Source organism: Epinephelus lanceolatus, chromosome 13 (assembly GCF_041903045.1).
Source record: "Epinephelus lanceolatus isolate andai-2023 chromosome 13, ASM4190304v1, whole genome shotgun sequence".
Taxonomy (NCBI): domain Eukaryota; kingdom Metazoa; phylum Chordata; class Actinopteri; order Perciformes; family Serranidae; genus Epinephelus; species Epinephelus lanceolatus.
This window is the reverse complement of record NC_135746.1, coordinates 41,551,384-41,575,354: the sequence shown is the minus strand read 5'-3', so window position 1 is coordinate 41,575,354 and position 23,971 is coordinate 41,551,384. Positions and strand designations below refer to the sequence as shown.

Sequence of the window (23,971 nt, the reverse complement as noted above, 5' to 3'; positions counted from 1 at the left end):
TTGCATCTGAAACCGACAACAACAACATAACAATAATAATAATAATAATAATAACTTTATTTATAAAATTTAAAATATATAATATAATATAATATAATATAATATAATATAATATAATAATATAATTATCTACAGCCAACATAGGGAAAATACCCCAAAAGTCAGCAAGAGCTAGGGTGGAAAATGACTCACAGGTGGCTTACATGGTAAAAGACATTGGAACAGACATGACTATGCATTGGATCTGTGACTCAGTGAAGGATAGGGGCACAGACCTATCCACCAGGGCTAGAATTAGCAGAACTCAGGACAAGGCAAGCGCATCTTTAGAGGACAAAGGTAGCACAGTCGAGAACAAGATGTTTCAGGTTTGCCCTTGCGGCTGGCAGAAAGTAACATCAGTAAAAGGCCTCAGAACTCATCAGGGAAAGAAGAAGTGCGTGGCAAAGAAAGGGCAGAGTAGCCGCATTGATCAGTACTTCCTAAGAAGTCAGTCGAGTCAGTCGGATGAAGTTCAGCGACAGGTAGAAAACCACAGTTCGCAGGATATCAGTAACACTGCCACTGAGGAGGAGGAGGAGGGGTTAGTAAGAGGGGATGCATGTGACACTGAGGTCAATATGCCAGTCAGAGAGAGAACCATGAAGCAGAAGGATAGAGTTAGATGGCCTAGGGCAAATGACAGTAAAGAATGGGAGATAGTTAATAGAGATTTGTCAGTAATCTTACGTAGGCTTAGAGGAAATGCAAAAGAAAAGTTGGGAGATATAATTTACTCATATGGTGCAGAGAGGTTTGGGGTGCATGAGAGAATGAGGAATGAGAGGGAACAGTCAGGTAAATCTAGGCGGCAAAGAAAAATAGAGAAGTTAGTTAAGGAAATGAGTTCTGTTTTAGGACTAGATGAAACAATCCCTAGATTAAGCTTGTAAACCTGAGGTTTGAGTGGTGACGACGTATCCATCAGAGTGATTGCAAAGCTGTGGTGTGTGTGTGTGTGTGTGTGTGTGTGGTTGGGGGGGGGGGGGGTTGGAAGCTTCACTGGGGTCATCAGGTGGGCACCCTCCTTCACTGGTGTTTCGATGATGATGGGCCCACTACACCTCCAGAGGGCTCATCAGCAACGCCTGGCATCCCAGGTGTGCCCCCCTCTGCTTTCAACCCTTCTAAGCCACTGGTGTTACTTTGGGGCCCAGGAGGTGTCTCGCCTCTTCACCCACAGCCATCGGCTTGCTTGCTCTGCTGCTCCTGAGAGGGCTTTGATGGTCTGGCGTTGGGCTTGGCCTCAAATCCCAAGGTCCCTAAGTAGCCTGATGGTTGACTTGCCCATGAAGCCTCTGCAACTGACTTCCACTGGGCAAATCTTAGCTTTCCAGCCATGCCGTTCAGCATCGGCCGCCAGCTCCATGTACTTAAGGCTCTTGCGCTCGAAGGCCTCCTCCACAGCATCCTCCCAGGGAACAGTAAGCTCTATGATGTACACAGAGCGGAGTGAGGAGGACCAGAGGATGAGATCTGGTCTGAGGTTTGCTGTGGCAATCTCAGATGGGAAGCAGAGCCTTTGATTCAGATCTGCCACCAACTTCCAGTCTCGTGCACCTCCGAGCTGACCGATGTCCGATGTTGTAGAGGCTGTGGCTGGCTTTGCACCTTCACGGACGAACACTCTAGCAGATGCTGGATGGAATGATGGAGGAGGCAGGGCATTGATTTTTGTCCGCCTGGTCTCCTGATTGGGACCTCGTAGATGGTCAGAGGCCACATCAGCCGGGGTAATAGCCCAAAATGAAGGCACCAAAGCTTCATTCTGCCTGGGAGCATGGTCTTGTTGATACGCTCAAGGCCACTTATGGTTTCCTGCCTGAGCTGGTCCACTTGCCCTTTGTCCTTGAGGGTGGCATCATACCAATGTCCGAGACTCTTTACTGGCTTCTCTGACACTGTTGGTATAGGTTCCTCGTCAACGCAAAACCGGTTTTCTGACAGTTGTGCCTTGACGACTGAAATGCTCCTGGACTTGCTCAGATTTATTTCCATCCGGGCCCACTGGATGTTCTCCTGCACCTTTTTCAGCAACCGTCAAGCACATGCTTTGGTTGTGGTGAGTATGGTCATATCATCCATATACGCTCTGATGGGAGGGAGACGAAGACCAGTTTTGAGCTTGAACCCTCCAACCACCTACCGGGAGGCTCGGATGATGAGACAGTTAAAACAGTGGAAAAAGGCTACAGAAGAAGAAAGGGAGGGAATTAATGTGTTGCAAGAGGAGTTGAGAAGCAGGCTAGCAGTTCTTAGAAGGGCAGAGCATCTCAGGAAAAAGAGGAGGAAGAAGGAACATGTAAGGACAAGTTTTTTCAGGGACCCTTTTAAGTTTGTTAAAGGATTGTTTAACCAGGAAAAGGGAGGGCAGCTTAAAGCAGAAAGGCTAGAGGTTGAAGAATATTTGAGAAATACATGATCAGATTTAGAGAAGAATAGGATAGTAGATTTTCCACCGGATATCCCTCCATTAGGAGGGATAGAGCATAAGATGGATGTCAGGCCACCTAGGTGGAAGGAAGTTCAGGAGGTGGTCAGGCGTGCAAAGGCTTCTTCGGCCCCAGGGCCTAATGGAGTCCCCTACCAGGTTTTTAAAAGTGCACCTGATAGCCTTAAATTTTTGTGGACACAACTAAGAATAGCTTGGGAGAAACAAATTATCCTAAGAGCATGGCTTAGGGCAGGGGGTGTCCTCATTCCTAAGGAGAAGGAGTCTGTGGACCTTAGCCAATTCCGGATGATTTCTCTCTTGAATGTAGCGGGGAAGATTTTCTTTAGTGTGGTAGCACAGAGATTAGCTAGCTACTCAGAAAGGAATAGCTTAATAGATACTATGGTGCAGAAGGCAGGAATATCAGGTTTTGCAGGGTGTTTAGAGCATACTAGCATGATCTGGCACCAGATTCAGGCAGCGAAGATTAAAAAAGGGACCTGCATGTAATACTTTTAGATCTTGCAAATGCCTTTGGTTCAGTACCGCATAGCCTCATTTGGAGTGAGTTTGACTACTTAAAAGTGCCACAGGTAATTGTTAACTTAGTGAAAGCATATTTTCAGGATATTAGGTTGTGTCTCAGTACAGCAGGTTTCACAACAGGTTGGCAGAGGCTAGAAATAGGTATTATGGCAAGGTGTACAATTTCTCCATTAGCATTTACTATGGCAATGGAAGTAATCATCAGGGCTTCCAAGTGGGTGGTAGGTGGGGAGAGACAGCAGAATGGGTTGCATCTTCCACCAGTTTGGGCTTACATGGATGACATGACACTGGTGTCCACAACAATGCCATGTACAAAGAGGCTACTAGAGAAGGTAAATAAGAACCTCAAGTGGGCCAGCATGAAGATCAAGCCTAGTAAGTCTAGAAGCATCTCAGTATGTAGAGGGAAGTTAAGTGATAACACACAATAATAGGAAGTTTGTCATAGATGATGAGGAAATTCCAATAATTAGGGAAAAGTCAGTAAAGAGCTTAGGTAGGTGGCACAATGTGGAGTTGAATTATGAGGAACAGGTGGTGAAATTTAGAAATGATGTGGCTGAAAGACTGGATAGAATAGATAAATCAGAACTTCCAGGAAAGTTGAAGTTGTGGTGTTTGCAATTTGGGCTATATCCTAGGTTAATGTGGCCTTTGTCAATTTATGAAATTCCAATATCTACTGTGGAGAGAATTAAAAGGCCGGTTAGCACTTATATTAGGAAGTGGTTAGGCACTCCTAGGTGCCTAAGTAGTGTTGCATTGTATGGAAAAGGGTTACTTCAGCTGCCAGTATCTAGTTTAACAGAGGAATTTAAATGTACCAAGGTCAGGACAGAGTTGTTGCTATCTGGGAGTAAGGACATGGTAGTTAGGAGTGTGGTTCCAAATCCAACCAAGGGGAGGAAGTGGAACCCAAGATCGGCAGTTCAGGAGGCAGAGGCAGCTCTTAGGCAAATAGAGATTGTAGGTAATGTTCAGTTTGGCCGGGGAGGCCTGGGGCTTGGCTCAGGCAAACCGGTATGGAATGAAGCAGGCCTCAAAGATAAAAGAAAGCTGATTGTGGAACAGATACATAGACAGGAGGAGATATTAAGGAGTGCAAAGGTAGTGGCCCAGGCTAAGCAGGGACAGTGGTTGAATTGGGAAAGTGTAGAGAAGAGGAAGCTTAGTTAGAGGGACCTGTGGAGTATGGAGGAGAATCATATTAGATTCCTGGTAGGGGCTACATACGATGTATTACCAACCTCCCAGAACCTAAAACTGTGGGTAAATGGGGATCCATCATGCCCATAGTGTTCAGGAACCGCAACCTTAAAGCATATTTGGTCATGCTGTAAAGTTAACTTGTCACAAGGCCGATATACATGGCGACATAACCAGGTGTTGAAATGTTTAGCTGCAGACATCGAAGGGAAACGAAGACAGGTAAATTCAGAAGGTTTTAAGAATAAGAGTTTAGCAATTCAGTTTGTCCGTGAGGGGGAGAAACACAGAAGGGATAAGTTAGTAAGGAGGCAAGGGTGTGGCCACCTAGAAGGTGCTTGTGATTGGGAAATGCAAGTAGATTTAGGTGGAAAGCTTGTTGTTCTCCAGGAAATGGTTTGTACCAATCAGAGGCCTGACATAGTGTTGTGGTCAGTGAGTAAACGGATAGTTTATTTCATTGAGCTGACAGTAATTTGGGAAGGCTCAGTGGAAGAAGCCTATGAAAGAAAAAAGCTTAGGTATGCAGACTTAGGAGCAGAAGCTGAGCAGCGAGGATGGAAAACTAGGATTTGTCCAGTGGAAGTGGGGTGTAGGGGATTCATAGCAAGATCAGCTGTCTCACTCCTGGGGGAACTCGGAGTGCGGGGACAGAGCTTGAGGAAGACAGTGAAGGAAATGTCAGATGAAGCAGCTAGATGTAGTCAGTGGATTTGGATGAGGAGGACTAATGTCAGTTATACCTCACACAGGCTTCGCCCTCTACTGGACTCTATGGGTATAATCTCCTCCAATCGTGTGCACGCGATGGCCCACTGAAAAATTTGCATTTACGTAGCCGGCCAATAGGACATGCCTACCTTACCCGCCGTCTTTGACGGGTATATAAGCAGCTTTGTCCATAGCTGCCCTCATTACTTTTACTTTCACCGTCGGCGAGTGCCCACTGACACAACCACCTCCTAGGATGGAATCGCCACTAGAAGAGACAAGACACTGGGGGCGTCGGTGGCTTGGTGGTAGAGCGGGCGCCCCATGTGCAGGGCTGTTGCCGCGGCGGCCCGGGTTCGACTCCAGCCTGTGGCCCTTTGCTGCATGTCACTCCCTCTCTCTCTCCCCCCTTCACACTTGTCTGTCCTGTACATTAAAGGCTAAAAAGCCCCAAAAAATATCTTTAAAAAAAAAAAAAGAAGAGACAAGACACTGCCCGGCCTGCCCCAGCGGTTTCCTTGCTCCGGCAGACCCGCACGTTCTGTGCTACGAGTGCCTCGGCAGACAGCACGCCATCGCTGGGCTTGAGCGGCACCCGGCCTGCCCATGCTGCAGAGAACTTCCCCGTGTCCGCCGCCAGCAGCGAGCTGACTTCTTCTCTGGCGTAGATCAACTCGCCCTGTCCCTCGACGAGAGTGACGTGGAGCAGCGGGAGTTTGAGGAGGATGCCATGGAGGAGGAGCACGCCGCTCTGGCGCACACCACCACCGTGCCGCTTGATGAAGCGTTGCTGGCTGGCTCGGCTTCAGCCTCCGTTGCTGGCCCACCGCCACGAGATGATGAGGACGGCGATGAGGAGCTGTCCCTGTCTGACATCTCGGCTGTCTTCGGCTTCAATCAAGTTGGACTTCCCGCAAGTCATGACGAGAGCGGCGTTGGGCCCCTCCGTTGCCGCCGAAGCCAGTGAGCCGCCTCTGCCAAGGTTTCTACGGCGCTTCCTAACATTTGGCAACGTGTCAAGGTGCCGTGGCAGGAGCCGCTGAAAACCAAAGCGGCGGTTGTGGGTATGGCTTCCTTCTTGCGCGTACAGGGCAAAATGGAGACTACTTTTCCCGAGAGGCTGGAGGAGGAGAAAGCGCAGCTGAGCCATCATCTACTGCTCGCTGCCACTGCAAAAGTGAAGAGGGATGACAAGCTGACCCGCCATAACGCAACGGCGAGGAGGAGAGAGCGTCGCCAGCGCAAGGGTTTTCCCCCCGCGACCCCTTCAGCAACCCAGCAGCCAGCCCCACCAGGTCTCACCCCAGCAGCGCCCTCCGCGGGACCCCAACACGGCTCATCCTGCAGCGTGTGGCACCAGCAGACCACTCAAGCTGAGATTATCTGGCTCTTGGAGCACACAGCAGCCGGCCAAGTGACTGTTGGCGGGAGGGACGATGCAGGCAGGCTTCCTCGCCACCCTCCCCCATTATTGTTTATATGGTTGTCAGGGTTGTGTATGCACATGTTCTGCTTGTGCTACTGTGGGTCATTGTTCTTGTGTTCAAGGTAAAAATGTTTTTATTAAAACATATTACACCGCTAAAACAGCAAAATCCTCCCCTTCCAACCCCTCCATGCCCCAGGCTTTCTGCACGGCTTCAACTGGTGCAAACCCCGCTGCATTAACCAGCGACCCGTCGATATATGCTCCACTGTTTCACCCCCGCAGCAGGCCACGAATACGGGCCCCCCGGGTCACAGAGCGGAGTACTGTTGTTTCTTCCAGCCAAGAAGACTCTGCTGTTGTCCCCTCATCTGTGTACCCAGTGGTACATGCGTCGTCTGCAGAGATGGTTTGCCAGCCTACGTTTAGACCTCAAGAGGCAGAAGTTTCGGCTGGTGACGGTCCCCCTAATGGTGCAGGGCAACCTGCGTTACTGGGACTCCCCACAATGTTTGTTGGCCGGGTGGACGCGTTTGCACACGCGCCATGGCCAAAAGGGCTACTTTACGCATTCCTTCCCCTCCGCCTCATCCCCCAGCTACTGGAGAGAGTGAGACTGGAGCGGTTGAAGGTCATTCTGGTGGCCCCCAACCGGCGGTCAGCTTCGTGGTACGCAGAGTTGACCACGATGGTGACACTGTCGCAGGAGGCAGGTGCAATACAGACGCTGCCGGTCCTAGGTCAGCCACTTCAGGCCTGGCTCCTGAAAGGGACAGGCTGATGCGGGCTGGACTGTCTGTGTGGGTGGTGCAAACCATACAAGCGGCTAGAGCTGGATCCACCGTTGCCTGTTACGAGGCTAAGTGGTTGGGATTCCAGTGTTGGTGCGAGGAAAGGGGAGTGGATCCACTGACGTGTCCAGTGGGGGACACGCTTTCCTTTTTACAGCTTTTGGTTGATAGAGGGCTGTCTCACGCGTCCATTAAGGTTTACGCTGCAACCAGCCAACCAACCAGTTGTTGGTGTGTTATGGTGACGGGACGGCCGGCAGAGCCCTGTCCAAGAAACGACTGGCGAGGTGGCTGTGTGAGTGTATCTCCTCAGCCTACAGTCAAGCCGGTCAGGAGCCCCCCACTGTGGTCCAGGCACACTCCACAAGAGGTGTGGCGGCGTCCACGGCTCTATTCAGTGCTGCGAGTGTTGAGGACATATGTACGGCGGCGGCGTGGTTTACACCGTTCGTACGGTTCTATCTCTTGGACGTGTCGGGTTCCTTTTCAAGGTCTGTGCTCACCGTAGGGACACAGGACTTGTGAAAAGAGGGATGTGTCAAGTGTTTTTATGCTTGACTCCCACTGGACGACATACACCTGCATTGAACCGTGCTCTGTTAAAACACGGACGATGGGGTGTGCAAGGTGTCTTATGATTGAGACCCCTGCGAGGTTAGACCACAACCTCACCCAGTCTAGCCAGGTGATGCTAACTGGGATGGAGTTGGATCCATCATCACTCCGCAGGGTGAAGATCGGTAAAGTGGTGATTGGGTCTTGGTACCTAACCGGTAGCTTGGTCAGTGGGTAGAGCCTCTCCCGCGGCAGGGAGTACATAGATCGGGCTTCGCCTACTGTACCCATAGAGTCCAGTAGAGGGCGAAAAAAAAAACAATAAATAAAAAAGTATAAAATATTGCCACAAGCGGCAATGCCGGGGTTCAAGCCAGCACAGATCTTTAAAGGCTGAAAGCTGGGTAGGATCAAGACCTTTGACAATTTCAATTAAGGACTCCGTAAACATGCCTTAATGGCTTAGTTAAAAAAAAGTCAGAGTTTTGTGATGTTTGAACACCTCCTCATTGATTTATGGCCGAATTTTGCAAAGGGCCATTCGACTCGTTTGGAACTTTGGTTGCCTTTGATTGACTGATATAAAAATGAATTAATACATGTGGATTATCATTGTTATGTAACATACCCTGCAAGTTTTTCAATGATTGGACAATGAATTTCTGATTGAAAGTCTGATTTGTGTTATCCCACGCCCATTTATTGTATTTGTGGTGGCTCCTAGTGGTCAATTTGAATAAAACTTTCAGGATATATTCCTGGTACCTGCAAGGCTTTTCAAGAGAAGGCTGAGACACGGGGTCAAATACGGGGGGACTGCACATGCGCAGTGTAACTTGAGCTGCGATGCTGGAGGGTGACAGCAGGGGCGCTAGATAAAAAATGCAGGATCCGCTCAGGCGATCAAGGAGTGCGCTTGGTGCGGTCTGCTTGGACTTTTGGACGGCGGCTGCCTGAAGTTGTTGGAATTGCATCTCTGTCATTCTCACCCACAATGCAGGCCACCAGTGACAGTCCAATAATAAGCTGTGAAAGTGACATGCATGCACATATCCCAGAACCAACAAAATGAAGGAGATAGGTAATTCAGTCACAGGCCAGTGTCACTGTTAGCTAACAGGCTGTTGGCCACAGCCGCTGTTAGCTAACAGCGGCTAACAGCAGCTAACAGCTAACAGCGACAAGTGGCTCAACCTCACACCTCATCCCTCTCCTCGCATCACTGCGCTGCTGTTAGCTGTTAGCTGTTAGCGGCGCAGTGGCTGACAGCGGCTAACAGCTAACAGCGACACTGGCCTGTGATTGAATTACCTTTCTCCTTCAGCAGCTCTCTCCACCTGGGAAAGGCTACCCCAATGCTGACCCTCGTTTTTTTAATTCACCGGTCACGTTGCCTTTTTGATTCCCCTTTGCGCTTTCTTGGCGACGGGAGCATATCTGTGTTCCCCGGGTTCTATGTTCCCCATTTAACCCTGCAAAAAAGGTTCTATGTTCTCTGCTTACACAAAAAAGGTTCTATGTTTCCCAGGTTCTATGTTTCCCTCTTGCTAAAAAAAGGTTCTATGTTCCCCGCTTATCCAAAAAAGGCAGGAAACATAGCAGTTGCATTAATATGTTGTTTTAACATCTCTAAACACGCACAACGGAACATAATGGGGAGAAATTACAATCAGAAACTTACCCTTTGGGCGATCTATGGTGGGCAGCATTTTTTCGGGAACTCTGTTCAGTAAATCCACCATGATTATTTATTCGTTCTGTGATAAAAATAAATGCGTCTACTGTATGTTGTTAATCACGGATGTTGATATCAACTGTTCAGTTTCATGTTTCATACATGTTTCCCTGTAACCATAAGCAAACGGGGAAACACATTAACTGTACATAATTATTTATCTTTATTTCGGCCATGATCAATATTCTTTTGTTTACAAACACTGGTAGATAACTATCTTGCCACAGGTGGTCTTTGGCTGCTCCTGACGCTACCGTCATAAAAACAAGAGAGGAAGAAATCTGAGTATCTGATTGGTCAAAGGACTGAACTGAACAGTTGATATCAATGTCCGTGATCAACAACATAGAGGCATTTATTTTTATCACAAAACTAATAAATAATCATGGTGGATTTACTGAACAGAGTTCCCGAAAAAACGCTGCACTTAACAGCTTATTGTAATTTCGCCCCATTATGTTCCGTTGTGTGTGTTTAGAGATGCTAAAACAACATATTAATGCAACTGCTATGTTTCCTGCCTTTTTTGGATAAGCGGGGAACATAGAACCTTTTTTAGTTAGAGGGAAACATAGAACCCGGGAAACATAGAACCTTTTTTGTGTAAGCGGGGAACATAGAACCTTTTTTGCAGGGTTAAATGGGGAACATAGAACGCGGGGAACATAGAACCCGGGGAACATAGGGATGACCCCTTGGCAACGAGGTTTCGTCTTCCGTGATGCTGCATATGCATGATCCTGCATTATGTTCAGAGAGTTGGACTTTGTTATGCTGCAGTAGTGCCAGGGTAGTAGCGGCACCGCTAACAGCAGCTAACAGCGGCTAACAGTTGTCAGCGGCGCAGTGTTGCGAGGAGAGGGATGAGGTGTGTGAGGTTGAGCCCCTTGTCAGTTGTCAAAAGACAAGACGTGATTGGTTTGTTTCGATTTACATCCGCCTCAACAGTCCTACGTTGTAAACACAGCCAGCATGGTGAGGAGGGGGTTTGTCAACTTGGGTTGTGTGTGTCTGTGTAGCAGCCTGAATGAATACTTCATGAAGTATCAGATGACATGGTTTCATCAATGTTACCATAGCTTTTTGGTACACAGCGGCTGCCGTTATTGCAATACGCATTTGAAACAGTGAAGCGCTAGAGTGCGCTATCCGTTTGAATGCAATATATGATTTCACCGTTAGATGGGAGAAATTCCTACACACTGTGGGTTTAACCAGAGCAGTCTCAGTACTGTGTTGAGAGCAGAAACCAGATTGGAATTTTTGGAAGAAAGATGTAATCGTTGTGATTTTGGAGATGTGATTGTTGTTCATAAAAGAAATCAGTTAGTAAAAAAAACAGACAGGTTAGAAATGGGTCTAAAATGACCTAAAACCAAGGGATCTAGAAAAGGCTTCTTCAAGAGTGGGTACACAGTTTGAGTTTAAAATGAGTTAGGAGGGGTGTCAGTAGCTTAGTGGGTAGACCATGCGCCCCATGTACAAGGCCGTTGCCGCAGCAGCCAGGGTTCAATTCCAGCCTGTGGCCCCTTGCTGCATACCACCCCCCTGCCCCAAACTCACCTGCCCTGTCCATTAAAGGCAACATGTCCTAAAAATATCTTTAAAATGGGATAGGAAATGCCAGTAGACATAAAGCAGTTAATAATGGTTAAAATATCCTGATCAAGTGCCAGCTTTTGATAACCAGGTGGGAATATAGTATGAAAGGCAGGTGGGTGGTTTAGAAAGTGCAACAGTGCATTCTAGGCAACCTGATCTCACAGAAATAAGTAAAGAGTAATTAATTCCCACACAAGTGGGGCCTTGCTGGCTTGCCATCATCTGTCTCTCCTTTCTTTTTTTTCTTTTTTTGAGAGTGACATCACTGTAGCTCAACCAGAAAGTGCACTCTATAGTTATGGCAACAGTTCTGCTAGCTATTTTTAAATAGTTTTCCTGAGCCAACAGATATGTGTACGGCCACAATATGAATTATTTTCTTTTGACACTGGACAGTGGGACCCTTCTACTGGAGGGAGATGTGTTTTGATAAGGAAAATGGGAAGCTTCCGCAGGTGTGAACTGGAAAACAAGCTACAACTCGCGGTGGCTAACTGTAGAGGTAAGCCACTCGCTGCCCCTCCAGCAGGCAACTAAACCCCCGAGGAACGTCATGAGCTGCCCCCGACCTGGTCAGATTTGAGTCAGCATCAACTTCCTAGAGGCAAGCAGCACGCTGCCCCCTGACTAAGTCAGGCTTGAGCGAGTTGCTATGCCTCCATTGCTATGCCTCAACCGTGCGTAAACAGCTGCAATACACGCATATGACACCCCCTCAACTGTTTCACTCCTTATTGTCAAAAAGAGGAAACAGCATATAGCTATCCTTGAGAAAGACCCACGAAGGCCAGTGCTCCAACCTAAACTAAGGTAAGTGAACAAAACACTAAATTCGTCTCTCCTTTTCTTTATGCTCAGAAATCAATGGATCAGTGGGTGCATGCACGAGCTGGGGCCTTTATAGCCTGGTGCATGCAGGCCACGTAAAGTGGTGCGTCTTAAAGATTATTAATTTTCCACTTTGATTACCCCAGATGTGGATAATTCCCATAGTTGTGATACAACTACTGGGTAGGGAGATAATCTTGATGCAATAGAAAACAGTTAAACAAAAAAACGTAGCCAGGGTACCTTGCGAATCATATGACGAGGTTGGAGTGAAAATGTGTTGCCAAATCTTATTCTGGTTTTATTCAGGAATTTTCAGACCTTTAATCAGTCATTATGTTACAATATGACAGAGTTCTTATGCTTGTGAATTTTAACATCCATGTGTGCTCTCTGTCTTCCTCCCCATTTACTTTGGATTTTATCAAACTTTTAGGTTCTTTTAATCTTACCCAACATGCAAACCACCCCAACCACTTTAAAGGACACACGTGTGCTCTGCTATGGTTTCTGTGTGGAAGATGAAAATATGGTTGGTTTGCCATCTCTGAATATAGGGCAGTGTTGTTCCATGTTTCACTCCTCTCTCCTGACCCCAAACCCCCCACATTGTGTCTCCCCTGCCCCCTAAGTTCATTCTCTGTTGCTGGTTTCTTTGAAGCTTTTACTCTCCCACACACATTTTTAATTTCCAATGATTATCAGAGCCTCGGCATGGAGAACCTTGTCAGTGTTTTTAATAACCCTTACACAAAGATTTCAGATTTTACAGTTATAGTCAGATATAAAAGGTCTTATTGACACTGGCGGAGAGAAAATGGAAAGACAAAAACAGTGTCTCCCCTGCATCTCTCAAACATCTCATGTTTACTCATCAGTGTAAGGAATTAAGAGACTTATATTTTTCACAATTGATAGCTGAACAGGATTTTAATACCAGAATCCTTTTTAAAACCATCAGTTCAGTTATTGCTCCTCAGCCTAGCTATCTCTGGTGGAATCTTCTCCAGAAACATGAAGAAATTCTTAATTAATTCTTTAACAAAATAGTAGAGATTCAGCAGCACATGAATACAAATTACAGAGAGACTGATGCTGATTTCTGCCCACCTCAGCATTAACCCACTTCTGTGAAATCTCCCTGTCAACCCTAGAATCAACCTGATCTCACAGAAATACGTGAAATGACCATGACCTCTTAACACCACATTCTGTGGTGGCAGTACGTAATGGGTTGAAATTACGTGCTGGTACCACGTCAACCTCTTCTTCTCTTCTTCTCAATGATATCTTTAACATTCCTGTATACACGCAAAAACACGAAAGTGTCCTTGATAACTCAACGATATGTAAGGTTAATGTCAAGGCCATAAAATAAAATAAATGTATTTTACCAGCTTTTGATAGGCGCGTGGCTGTACACATATCTGTTGGCTCAGGAAAACTATTTAAAAATAGCTAGCAGAACTGTTGCCATAACTATAGAGTGCACTTTCTGGTTGAGCTACAGTGATGTCACTCTCAAAAAAAGAAAAAAAAGAAAGGAGAGACAGATGATGGCAAGCCAGCAAGGCCCCACTTGTGTGGGCTGTAATGTTAATATGCCAGTATAGGATGGCCATGACTACTGTGTGTTTGGCTTCATGCATGAACTGCTTATGCATGTTTGCTGTTTTGCCAGCTAAGCGCCCTAGGTTGGCGGGTCTGATAGTCTGATAGTGTGGGACAGGGGCCCCTTCTCCTCCACTTTAACAGTATCAGTGGGGGGTGAGCGGACTGTGTCACATGGGAATATCCCTACTACTGGGCCCTCTGCTGAGTTGGATAGGAATCACTGTTCCCGCGGGTCGGAGGAGGAGGTAGACATTCATGGCTTTGGGCCCCTTGAGGACAATGAGTTGGCCTCAGAGGGGCAGCAGGTACCTGTTAAGGAGGATGACCAGCAGTTGCCTCTCCGTCAGGGAATAATGCTTTGGCTCTGGGGCTCGACCTGCCAGCTGGTCAGGGTCCCACCCCCTCTAGTTTCGATGATGAAACAGCAAGCAGACCCACACGGTTCCTTGTGCCTCTCCTTTCTGATTTTAAGGAGGTGGTCAGGAGTGGGTTTGCAACACCAACAGCAGGGGCACGCTGGTCGGCGCTCTGTCGATGCATGGCTGCAGTTGACAGTCAGGGCTGTGTGCCATTGCCCCCCATGGATCAGGCTTTGCTTGCCTTGCTGGCTCCATCAAAGTCCCTCCTGGGCAAGGCAAATTGCCCAAGTAGAAACTGCAAGGTAATGGATGGCTTGTTGGGAAAAAAAGCATGGAGCCATCGCAGACCAGACACAGCTGGCAAACACAGATGCCATACTGTCCCCGTATTAGCGCCATCTGGTTGACCAGCTGAAGGAGGAGTGTAGTAGGAATCTAATAGTCAACTACAGTGCGTCTTCTCACTTCTTTCTAAGCTCATGAGGGACCAGGGTGAAGCATCTGACAGTACTATGGCAAGTTTTTGTGTGGCCATGCACTAGCTGTCACAGTCCATGCTGCAGCCAGAGGATAGGGCGCATCTGGTCAAACTGCCTGTTGAGCTATCTGCCTTGTTTGGGCCTGACGCATCCATGATGATTCAGCAGGGTCAGGAAGCCTGTTGCTGTGCTAAGGAGGTGTCAGGTGCCTTGAAGTGAGGTTAGGGTTGGCAGCGACCTCAACCACAGCAGCCCAAGCAACCTCAGCCTGCTTGGAGTCAGGAAGATCTGCCGGCTGGATGCAGTACAGTGTGGCAAGTCTAAATGGAGCCAAGGACGTGGCAGTGGCCAGGGGCCACTGAAGATCATGCCTAAGTCCTGACCCAACATCACCCCCAGCCTTCCCTTATTCTCCGGCAACATGGGAGGCTCTGGGGGCAGACCCCTGGGTTGTTTCAACAATGGTCCAGAGGTATCATTTACAGTTCCAAAGCACTCCTCCTCTGATGGGTTGGCTACATTTTCCATCATTGCAGACCACCAGCACAGGGAGGTTTTGTGCTCGGAGATCTTTACTCTCATGTCAAAGTCAGCTATCATGGAAGTGAGGGGAAAAGATCAACAGGCAGGGTTTTATTCACACTATTTTCTTGTTCCAAAGTAAGATGGGATGCTAAGGCCTGTCTTGGACCTCATGGGGCTGAATAAGTTCCTCATGCCCCTGAAGTACAAAATGTTGACCATGCCCAGGGTCAAGCAGACTGTGCGGGTAAGCGACTGGTTTGCAACCCTCGACCTAAAGGATGCCTTTTTTCAAATTCCAATCTGGGAGGGGCACAGAAGGTTTCTCAGGTTTGCCTTTGAGGGAAAAACCTTTGAGTTCTGTGTCCTCCCTTTTGGCATCTCGCTGGCACCCTGCATCTTCACAAGGTGCATGGATGCGGTTCTGGGGCCTCTATGAAGGCAGGGTCTCATGATACTGCATTATTTTGACGATTGGCTAATATGTGCACAGACAGAGGAGCAGTGCCGCCATCATGTGTCTGTGCTGTTGGATCACATTCAGTGTCTGGGGCTGCACATCAATGAGAAAAAGTGCAGTTTCCACCCACCCAGTTTCTCGGCATGGGACTGGATACCAGAGCTGGGTTGGTGACGCTGTCACAGGAAAGGCAGGTTTCAATCAGGACCTGCCTCTCTCATTTTTTAGCTGGGTGCCAGGGTCACGTGGCGGCTGTGTGTCCACCTTCTGGGTCTTATGGCAGCCATGGCACAGGTGGTGGCATTGGCTCTTCTACACATGCGTCCAGTCCAGAGGCAACTCTTCAGCCTTGGGCTCTGTCCGCAGAGGCAACTGCAGGCGGCAGTGCTTGTGCTCGTGCAGCTTTGTGTGGACCTCAGGTGGTGGCAGTACTGCGTCACCAGGTGCTCTTTATGGATGCATCCCTGGAGGGGTGGAGCACACTCCATTTGGGCAGGGGCACCAGTGGGGTCTGGAGTGCTCGCTGGAAGGGCCAGCCTATCAGTGCTCTAGAAGAGAGTCATTCACCTGGCCCTCAAACATTTTCTCCCAAGTCTGGGGCGCCGGTGGCTTAGTGGTAGAGCAGGCGCCCCATGTACAAGTCTGTTGCCGCAGCGGCCCGGGTTCGACTCCAGCCTGTGGCCCTTTGCTGCATGTCACTCCCTCTCTCTCTCCCTCCTTCACGCTTGTCTGTCCTATACATTAAAGGCTAAAAAGCCCCAAAAAATATCTAAAAAAAAAAAACAAAACATTTTCTCCCGAGTCTGCAAAACCATGATGTGCTAATAAGAACTGACAGCACAGTGGCAGCCGCATATGTCAACAGGCAAAGGGGCTTGGGCTCCCCAAACCTTTGCGAGATGGCACACAGGCTGTGGACCTGGGCATGGAAACGGTTCCTGTCCCTCAGGCCATGCACGTGCCCAGATTGGTGAACCAGGTGGCGGACCTACCCTTCAGGGAGGCTCATGTCCTGGGGACTGGAGGCTGCATCGCAGGTGGTCGGGGAGATCTGGTTCTGCTTTGGCAGGGCCGTGGCTAACCTCTTCACAACCAAGGACAATGCCCATTGCCTACCGTTCTTTCCATGAGGTGCGACTCTCCCTGCCAAACATCACCAGTGGCCCTTAAATGCTGCTGTATGTGTTCACGCTTCTCTCAAATCTGCTGCAGAGAGTTCGGAAGAAGTGCAGCCAATCCTGGTGGCCTCAAAATGGCTACACATTTCATGGTTCTCGGAGGTGGTGCCTCTCATAGCCGGGAGGCCAGTGGAGCACCTGGTCCAGTGGGACCTTCTGAGTCAGGCACAGGGGCTCAAGCTTTGGGCCTGGCCCCTGAGAGGGCCAGTCTGCTAGGCTTGGGACTTGAGCAATCAGTGGCTCAGACCATGCAGAATGCTTGGGCACTGTCTACGAGGGCTGCATAGTCTTACCACTGGGAGCTCTTTACTTCATGGTGCACAACTTACCATCAGTGCACTGACATGTGCAGCCCCAGAGGGGCTCCGGTACCTGCAGATAGTGCTGGCCAAATGAAGCCTTGTGAAGCATTTTCTTTATTTTCTGAGCCCATTAGATGGTGCTTTTTGTTCAACAAAAGGTTTAAAACACACTGAACTGCCATTCTTTGAGCCTCTCTCTTTAAACCAAGAGCGCCATCTAGTGGGCTCAGAAAATAAACAAAATGCTGCAGGGGCCACTTTAGAAGCATGGTGGCAGCTATCAAGGATGCTTGTACAGGGGATAATAGACTTGCAGATGGTGACTGTGGCCTCATCTCTCAGTTCCTGAAGGGTGCGCAGAGGCTTGCACTGTGCACCAGGAGGCCAGCCATCCCACCGTGGGACCTGGGTCAGGTGCTGGCCGCCCTGCAGTGGGAGCCTTTTAAGCCTCTGGAGTCAGTCAGCATCATGTGGCTGTCACTTAAAGTGGCTTTTCTCTTGGCAGTGACATCAGCAAAAAGAGTGGGACAGACAACATGAGGCCCACTCTGCGAGCAGGAGGCAGACTTGGGGAAAGGACACGCTTTGAGGGGATTTTGGCCGGTGGAGAGAACCGAAGCTGATTGGCTGATTGATTAGAAGGAAAGAGTCTTTTGTGGCCCTTGACTACAGTCGTCCAGGAGGGACTGGAAGGAAAGGGTGATGTCAGAGCAGGGATTTCAGCAGGAGTAGCCATTGCAGCGGAGGCTGCTGCACCCGGGACTAAAGCTGGGAACACAATTTTGTCTGCTTTCTCCGTTGGCTAGCTAGCTTCCATGCTAAAACCAACTATCCAGGTTTCAAGGCTATCCCAACCAGGAGACAAAAAGCTTAAGAATGGAATGTCTGGTACTTGAAAACGTTTACTCTGTGAAATACAGTGATAAAACAGGCAGGATCTAAAAACAGTAGTCTAAAAAATGTAGCTTCAAAACCAGATAAAAATATCAATTTTGAAAGATAATACACATATACATGTGTACTATCTTTCAACATACTTTTGCTTACATAAATAGTTTGTCTTTTTGGACATACTAAGCTGTAATTATCACATCACTTCCTCAAAGCCTCCTTGCTGTTCGGAGACATGTAATCACGGGAAGCTAGGTAAGCTTGGTATGCTCTACTGGTAATTTAAAAACAATGAAACTATACTACGCCTGGCAAAGTGAATTCTAACACCTTACATGTTACGCTGACATTTAAGCATTACTGACATTACAGAGCTGTCTTGGTCGCCATCTGTTAAAAACATTGTCCTCTACCGCATGGCATTGTGGGATAGTTATGCCAGTGTTATGTGCATACTGTAATATTTAACCAGAAATATTTTTGGACATACTAACAAATCTCACCTGCTGTTTTGGGCCCTGATCAGACAGAGCATGTTTTATCAGCCAGGGGCAGCATTTTGTGATGGTTTTCAGTGACAGTGAAGCATTTTACTTTTGCATTGTTGAATATCTTGTGATTTCTAACTCTATACGCCTCGCACTTTTGCAGGAGCACTCTTAACAACTCAGATTGAAAAAACTTCAACTCAGAATGGAAAAATCATCCGAGGTCATCAGCATTTTTTTCCATTGTCCAATCAGATGAATTGAAAGGTACCCCATCTGTGGTGGCAACATAGGCGGCGCTGGGGGGGAGCTTGGAAGTGACTTAAATACCCCCAAAGAAGTCCATAGCACCCCCGTACCACCCCCAAGTAATACTCAGACAAAATTTCATTTTTTCACTGTCACTGAATAAAATTGTGTTTGTTCAATTGTGTAACATTATCTGGTGGTCATGTTATTAATAGGCTATCTATGAATAGGCTAATGCATCAATTAGCGAACGTACCATAAATAATATATTATCGGGTGCCTGATAATACATTATTTATGGTAGGTCCTGCCCGAGCGCAGCACCTCTTGCCTCTGGCGTTTGAAGACATACCTGAGGAACAGCTGTGGCGATACGCGCAACAGTAACCTGGCATTCTTGACCATAAACACCAGGTGGACCAAAGATTTGGACACTTGATCAATGCCTTTGCCAGCAATCACAATAACAGACGCATCATTCTTCTGTAAAGACGTCTAGTGGTGAGTAACAATATATTAGCCTGCCATAGGCGCAGTACAGGGATTATTTTTTATTATACTCTGGCATAGTTGATAGAATAACAGTGTGTCCACGGACAGTGTCCGTGGCTGATCACCGACCTGATTCAGCTTACAGCTCTCTGTTAAGGACAGTGAGCTGTCGTTCTTTTGTATTGCTCAGTGTGTGTATAATGGCCCGTGAAAATATGCTCTCTCTCGCTCTCTCTCTCTCTCTCTCTCTCTCTCTCTCTCTCTCAGGTGCTGCTATATCCTGGGTTGCCTCGATGATTGTGGAGCCCAGCAAAATTAAAATATAGACGTGTTGTTCAAAGATGGTTGCTGTTGATCCGTTTGAGGGATCATCCGGTTGAGTGGACACCGCTAACTTTTAAAGTGTTTTTATGGCTTTACAGCCTAATGGCCTGTGCAATTACGCTCAAGTGAGAGTTAAACCTTACATTATCCTTGGATAACCAACGATTGGTTTGCTACTCCTGTGTGTTTGTGTGTGAGCGGGCTAACACTAGCCCAAAGTTACCTGTTTGCCACGCCACCACCTGTTTGACGCACCACCCGGCTTCACAACCCCATCTGGCCGTCGTAGACCATAATGTGGGCCGGCAGGATTTATGTCTCGTCTGCACTAGCCTGGGCTCTCTTGTTTCTCCTCCATCAACCCGTGTCTGGTCTACTACCGTATACGGCTGCTGAGCTCCTCCGGCTCCGCTGTCACCTGTCTGAGCCTCTGCCGGCAACGCTGCACCTCCACCCAGACATTGCTCTCCTGCCTCGCCGGAGGTACATTCACTGAGGGTCTCGCTGGAATTTCCATCTCGACCACTCCAAAGCAATAAAATCCTTCTGGTCCACCACTCACCAACAGTCTTCCCAGGAACGCCGGCCGAGTTGTTGACCACAGCGCGTTAGCCCACCTAGTTCGGTCTGCTAACGCTGCCCTCATGACAGTACCATTGTCAACTTTGGTCTGCTCAACATCCGCTCACTCACGAGCAAGGGACATCTCATCCAGGATCTCCTCACTGACCGTAAGTTTGACTTTCTCTGTTTGACTGAAACCTGGCAACAACCCAACGACTTTTCCCAACTCAACTCAACCTCCTGGGTTTGTTTACACCTGTCAACCTCGTGGCTCAGGTCGCGGAGGAGGTCTCGTGATAATTCACCGTGAGACGTGGAAAGTCCTGCCTGTGACTGTGCCTGCCTTCAGCTCATTGGAATGCATAGTGTGTAAACTGTCTGGACCCACTCCCACCATCATCGCTACAGTTTACCGTCCCCCTAAGCCACACAACGACTTTTTAAATGACTCTGCTACTCTGCTCACCCATCTATCCACTCTCTCTCCAAATGTAATATTGTTGGGGGACTTCAACATTCATATGGACAATAGTAATCTTCCTCTCACCAGAGACTTTTCATTGTGCCTCGAGAGTTTTGTATTCCATCAATTCATTGATTTTCCCACTCATACTAAAGGTCATACTCTGGACTTAATCTGCTGCTCTGGTCTCACCCCCTTCAACTGCACAGCTGATGAACTCCACATAACTGACCATTTCCTCCTCTCATTGAATGTCACACTCTGTCTCTCCATCACAAGATACCACACCTCATCTCATTTTGGAATATTAAGGACATTAATATGGATACCCTCTTCTCTTCTATTGACAATATCTTGATTCCACACTGTTTTTCCACCCCTGATGATCTGGTTACTCAATATAACAGTGGTTTAACAACATTCTCAACAGTCTTGCTCCAGTGAAAACTTGGTTTGTTACCTTCTCACAAACTGCCCCCTGGTTTACCCCTGAACTCCAGTCCATGAAAGACAAAGGTTGACAACTTGAGCGACTCCATAGAAAAACTGGTCTTACTGTTCATAAAGAAATGCACAAAGCTCACATATCACATTATAAGGACTCAGTTTCTCAAACCAAATCTGACTATTACTCCGGCCTAATCTGCTCCAATGAAGGTAACTCCAAGACATTGTTTTCACTACTAAACAAAATTCTCTAACCCCCAGACTCTCTACCCACCCACCTGTAAATGGCAAACAGCACACAGCACAAATGAAAAATTTTGAGGTTCGCATAAAATAAAAAGCATTTTCAGGATGAGTATCCCTTTGGAATGATGCAGCTGCAGCAGCTCTAAACCTCTATCAAATCATAGTACAATATGTGAACATTAACTCTGCAACGGTTGATGCTGATAAAGTGAAGCAGAAGGAAGAAGAAGAGGTTTTAGTACAGAAAATTCAGGCAAGGTCTCCAAAATTGCACCATGTTTGCATGTGATTTTTGTCATGTACAATCCTATATCTTTCATTTTTTGTTTTTGTAAATAAAAAAATAACACGGACAATTACACATACACGGACTGTATGTGTATATTCTATTTCCCACTCCAAACTGACCAATACACACCTAGGCTACTACATTTGTGTACTTCTGTGCTTTGGAGGCTCGGATCTCCGTGATGGCTTGGTCGATTTGAGTGATTGACACCTTGTTCGATTCATTAGAGCCAATAGAATAAAGCCATACCCACCAAAACGAGACTGACAGCATTGTAAGCCAATCAGAATCAGCAGAACACGTTGTGGGGGAGATGTTGGCTGCTGTGAGTGGTCATTGTTATGCTTATCCCCGGAACCTGAAGGCCGTTCACTAGTGTGACTCACCTGACCCAAACAATGGTCCAGTGAAACTCCACTAACGAAGTATTGTCTTATGAGGGTGGTGGGTGTACACCTCCACAGAGGTTAAAAACCTGAGTCTTACTCCACTGTTTGTCAGACTAGTGAGGACTAGTCAGACTGATGCGTTGAGAACTGATGAAGCCGCTTGGATAAGAGGCGAAACGTCTTCTAGACAAAATCAAAGTCCAGTTGCCTACGATTTAATTGTTGCCAGAATGACAGACAACATGTCAGTCAACAGGAATGTAGCATGATTTAATGGCAGAATGAGCTTTTCATGGCAAAAACAACAAAGATAAGAGAAATATTACAACTATAGCTCAGCAAAACGATTTCTGTTGTTGTTGTTCTTTGGCCTCTATCTCTCTGGTGCTTTGGTGTAGAGTGCTTTGCCGCATATGTGTGGAAACAGCGGAGTCTCAGCTTTCATTTGAGATGAATGGCTTGTGTTTTGCATAACTGTCATTGAGTTAGAGCCCAAAATATACCGAGTGGGTTGGGATATCAGTGCTGTATGGAGTTGGATTTGTTGTTGTTTATTTAGTTGTTGTTTGAGCTCTGTTTGGGCCATGTAAAAAGGGTTTTTACAGCCTTGTAGCCCAGGTTCTGCTGTTTAATTTGATGTGCAACATCACTATATTCTTCGTGATCAGTGCACTGTTTCACACTGTGCTTGCAAAGTTGCTCTCAAATTCCCCCAATTGGGTGACTTTCAGTTTTGCCAACATTTTACTTATATTTCTTGGATACTTTATCAACATTTTTACGGACAATTTCATAATTTTTTTTCCAGACATTTTATTAATATTTTTCGTACATTTCATTAACACTTTTTTGGACATTTTAGTCAGGTAGAATGTTTATTATTATAGCTCCAAGAGAACTAGTCATGTTTTAATCATGAAGATAATCTCAGAATTGTGCACTTATATTGCTGACAATTATTTTATTTTTTCTTTTAATTTTGCCTAGATATTAGAATAGTCTTCAGTATTCTGAATGACCACTAGACTACATAAAGCAATATCTTTTATGTAGAAATCCTGAATAGATTCGGTATTATGGTTTATAGGCAGGCAATTACAATCAGGTACACAGAAGAGAAATATTTAACATGAGTAGCGAACATTAAAACAATGTTTGCTGGTTATAACTTAGGCCTATAGGTTTAGCTAACACATCAATGCTGTTGAGAGCCAACAGTCCACATTAACTTATATAAGTTATCTTGTTCACAAACTTTTTGTAGTTTTAGTTGACCTACCTGTAAAACAATAAATAAATCTCTCAATTTCTCTATTCCAGCGTTTCTCAAACTACCCCCCTAAAAATATTTCTTCAGCCAAGTTTCCCCTGGCCAGCATAGATTATTTTGGTGGAGAAAAAAAGTTGATATAAAGAGGTATACAGCACTGTGCTGTCATTTTCTAATTTTTCAAATAGCAACCTTTTAACTAAACAAACCATAAAATGCTACATTTCAAATGTTGAGAATCCATCGTTAAATTCATACATCATGCAAAAACAGCTTTGTAGTTGCACTGAACTTCATCTTTTTTGATAAGCTGCTCTTACAATTTAGTGATATAATTATTTAGGAATTATGCATGATTGATAATTAAAATTAAATATATATATATATATATATATATATATATATACATTATACTTAGCCCCATTTGAGAAACACTGCTCTATACTGATGAGAAAAACTGACTCTTTGATCCTTCTGGTAAAGCAATTAGGTGTTGCACAGCTGTCAAGATGCTGCCCATAATATTGTACACAATACAAATGGTAAGATAGGAAACAGTTGTCCCATGAGTTGAAATAATGTGGCATCTAGTGATTTATATCTAGTCAACATCCCAGTATCCTGGGAATAAGATTCTCACTGAACATACCTGCACTCAAAAAATCAATCTAACTGTGGCATTGCTAATTGCAATAGGTTTGGCATTGGCAGGTTTAAAGAAGTATCCACCAAAGGCAATATCACCTGTTATTGTCTAAGTTGAGGAACATGAGCTGTCTGAGTCCAGTGAAGGCCTTGGGAGAGATCCTCTGGATGCGATTCAGGGAAAGGTCCAGAACCTTTAGGGCAATCAGAGGCTTAAAGGCATTAGACGGGAGCGTTGTCAGCTCGTTCAGAGGAAGGTCTAAATCTGATAAGTTTCCCATTCCAGCAAACATCTCAGGTTTGAGGGTGCTTATCTGGTTCTGTCCCAGCATGAAGAAGCGAAGGTTCAGGAGGTCCTGGAGACATGGAAGGAACAACGTTTTTTTTTTCTGTTCAGATTATTTCATTGTGAGTGATGCACATT

At 46.5% G+C, this 23,971-nt stretch overlaps 1 protein-coding gene across 1 annotated transcript in view; it reads right to left on the bottom strand.

The window, feature by feature from the left end:
* Positions 1-23,971, bottom strand: part of LOC117262106 (uncharacterized) — a 44,436-nt gene that overhangs the window by 7,513 nt on the left and 12,952 nt on the right. Inside the window, exon 4 of the mRNA XM_033634793.2 lies at positions 23,647-23,903. Within this exon, the coding sequence (XP_033490684.1) occupies positions 23,647-23,903 (257 nt within the window). The remainder of the gene's footprint in view (positions 1-23,646; positions 23,904-23,971) is intronic.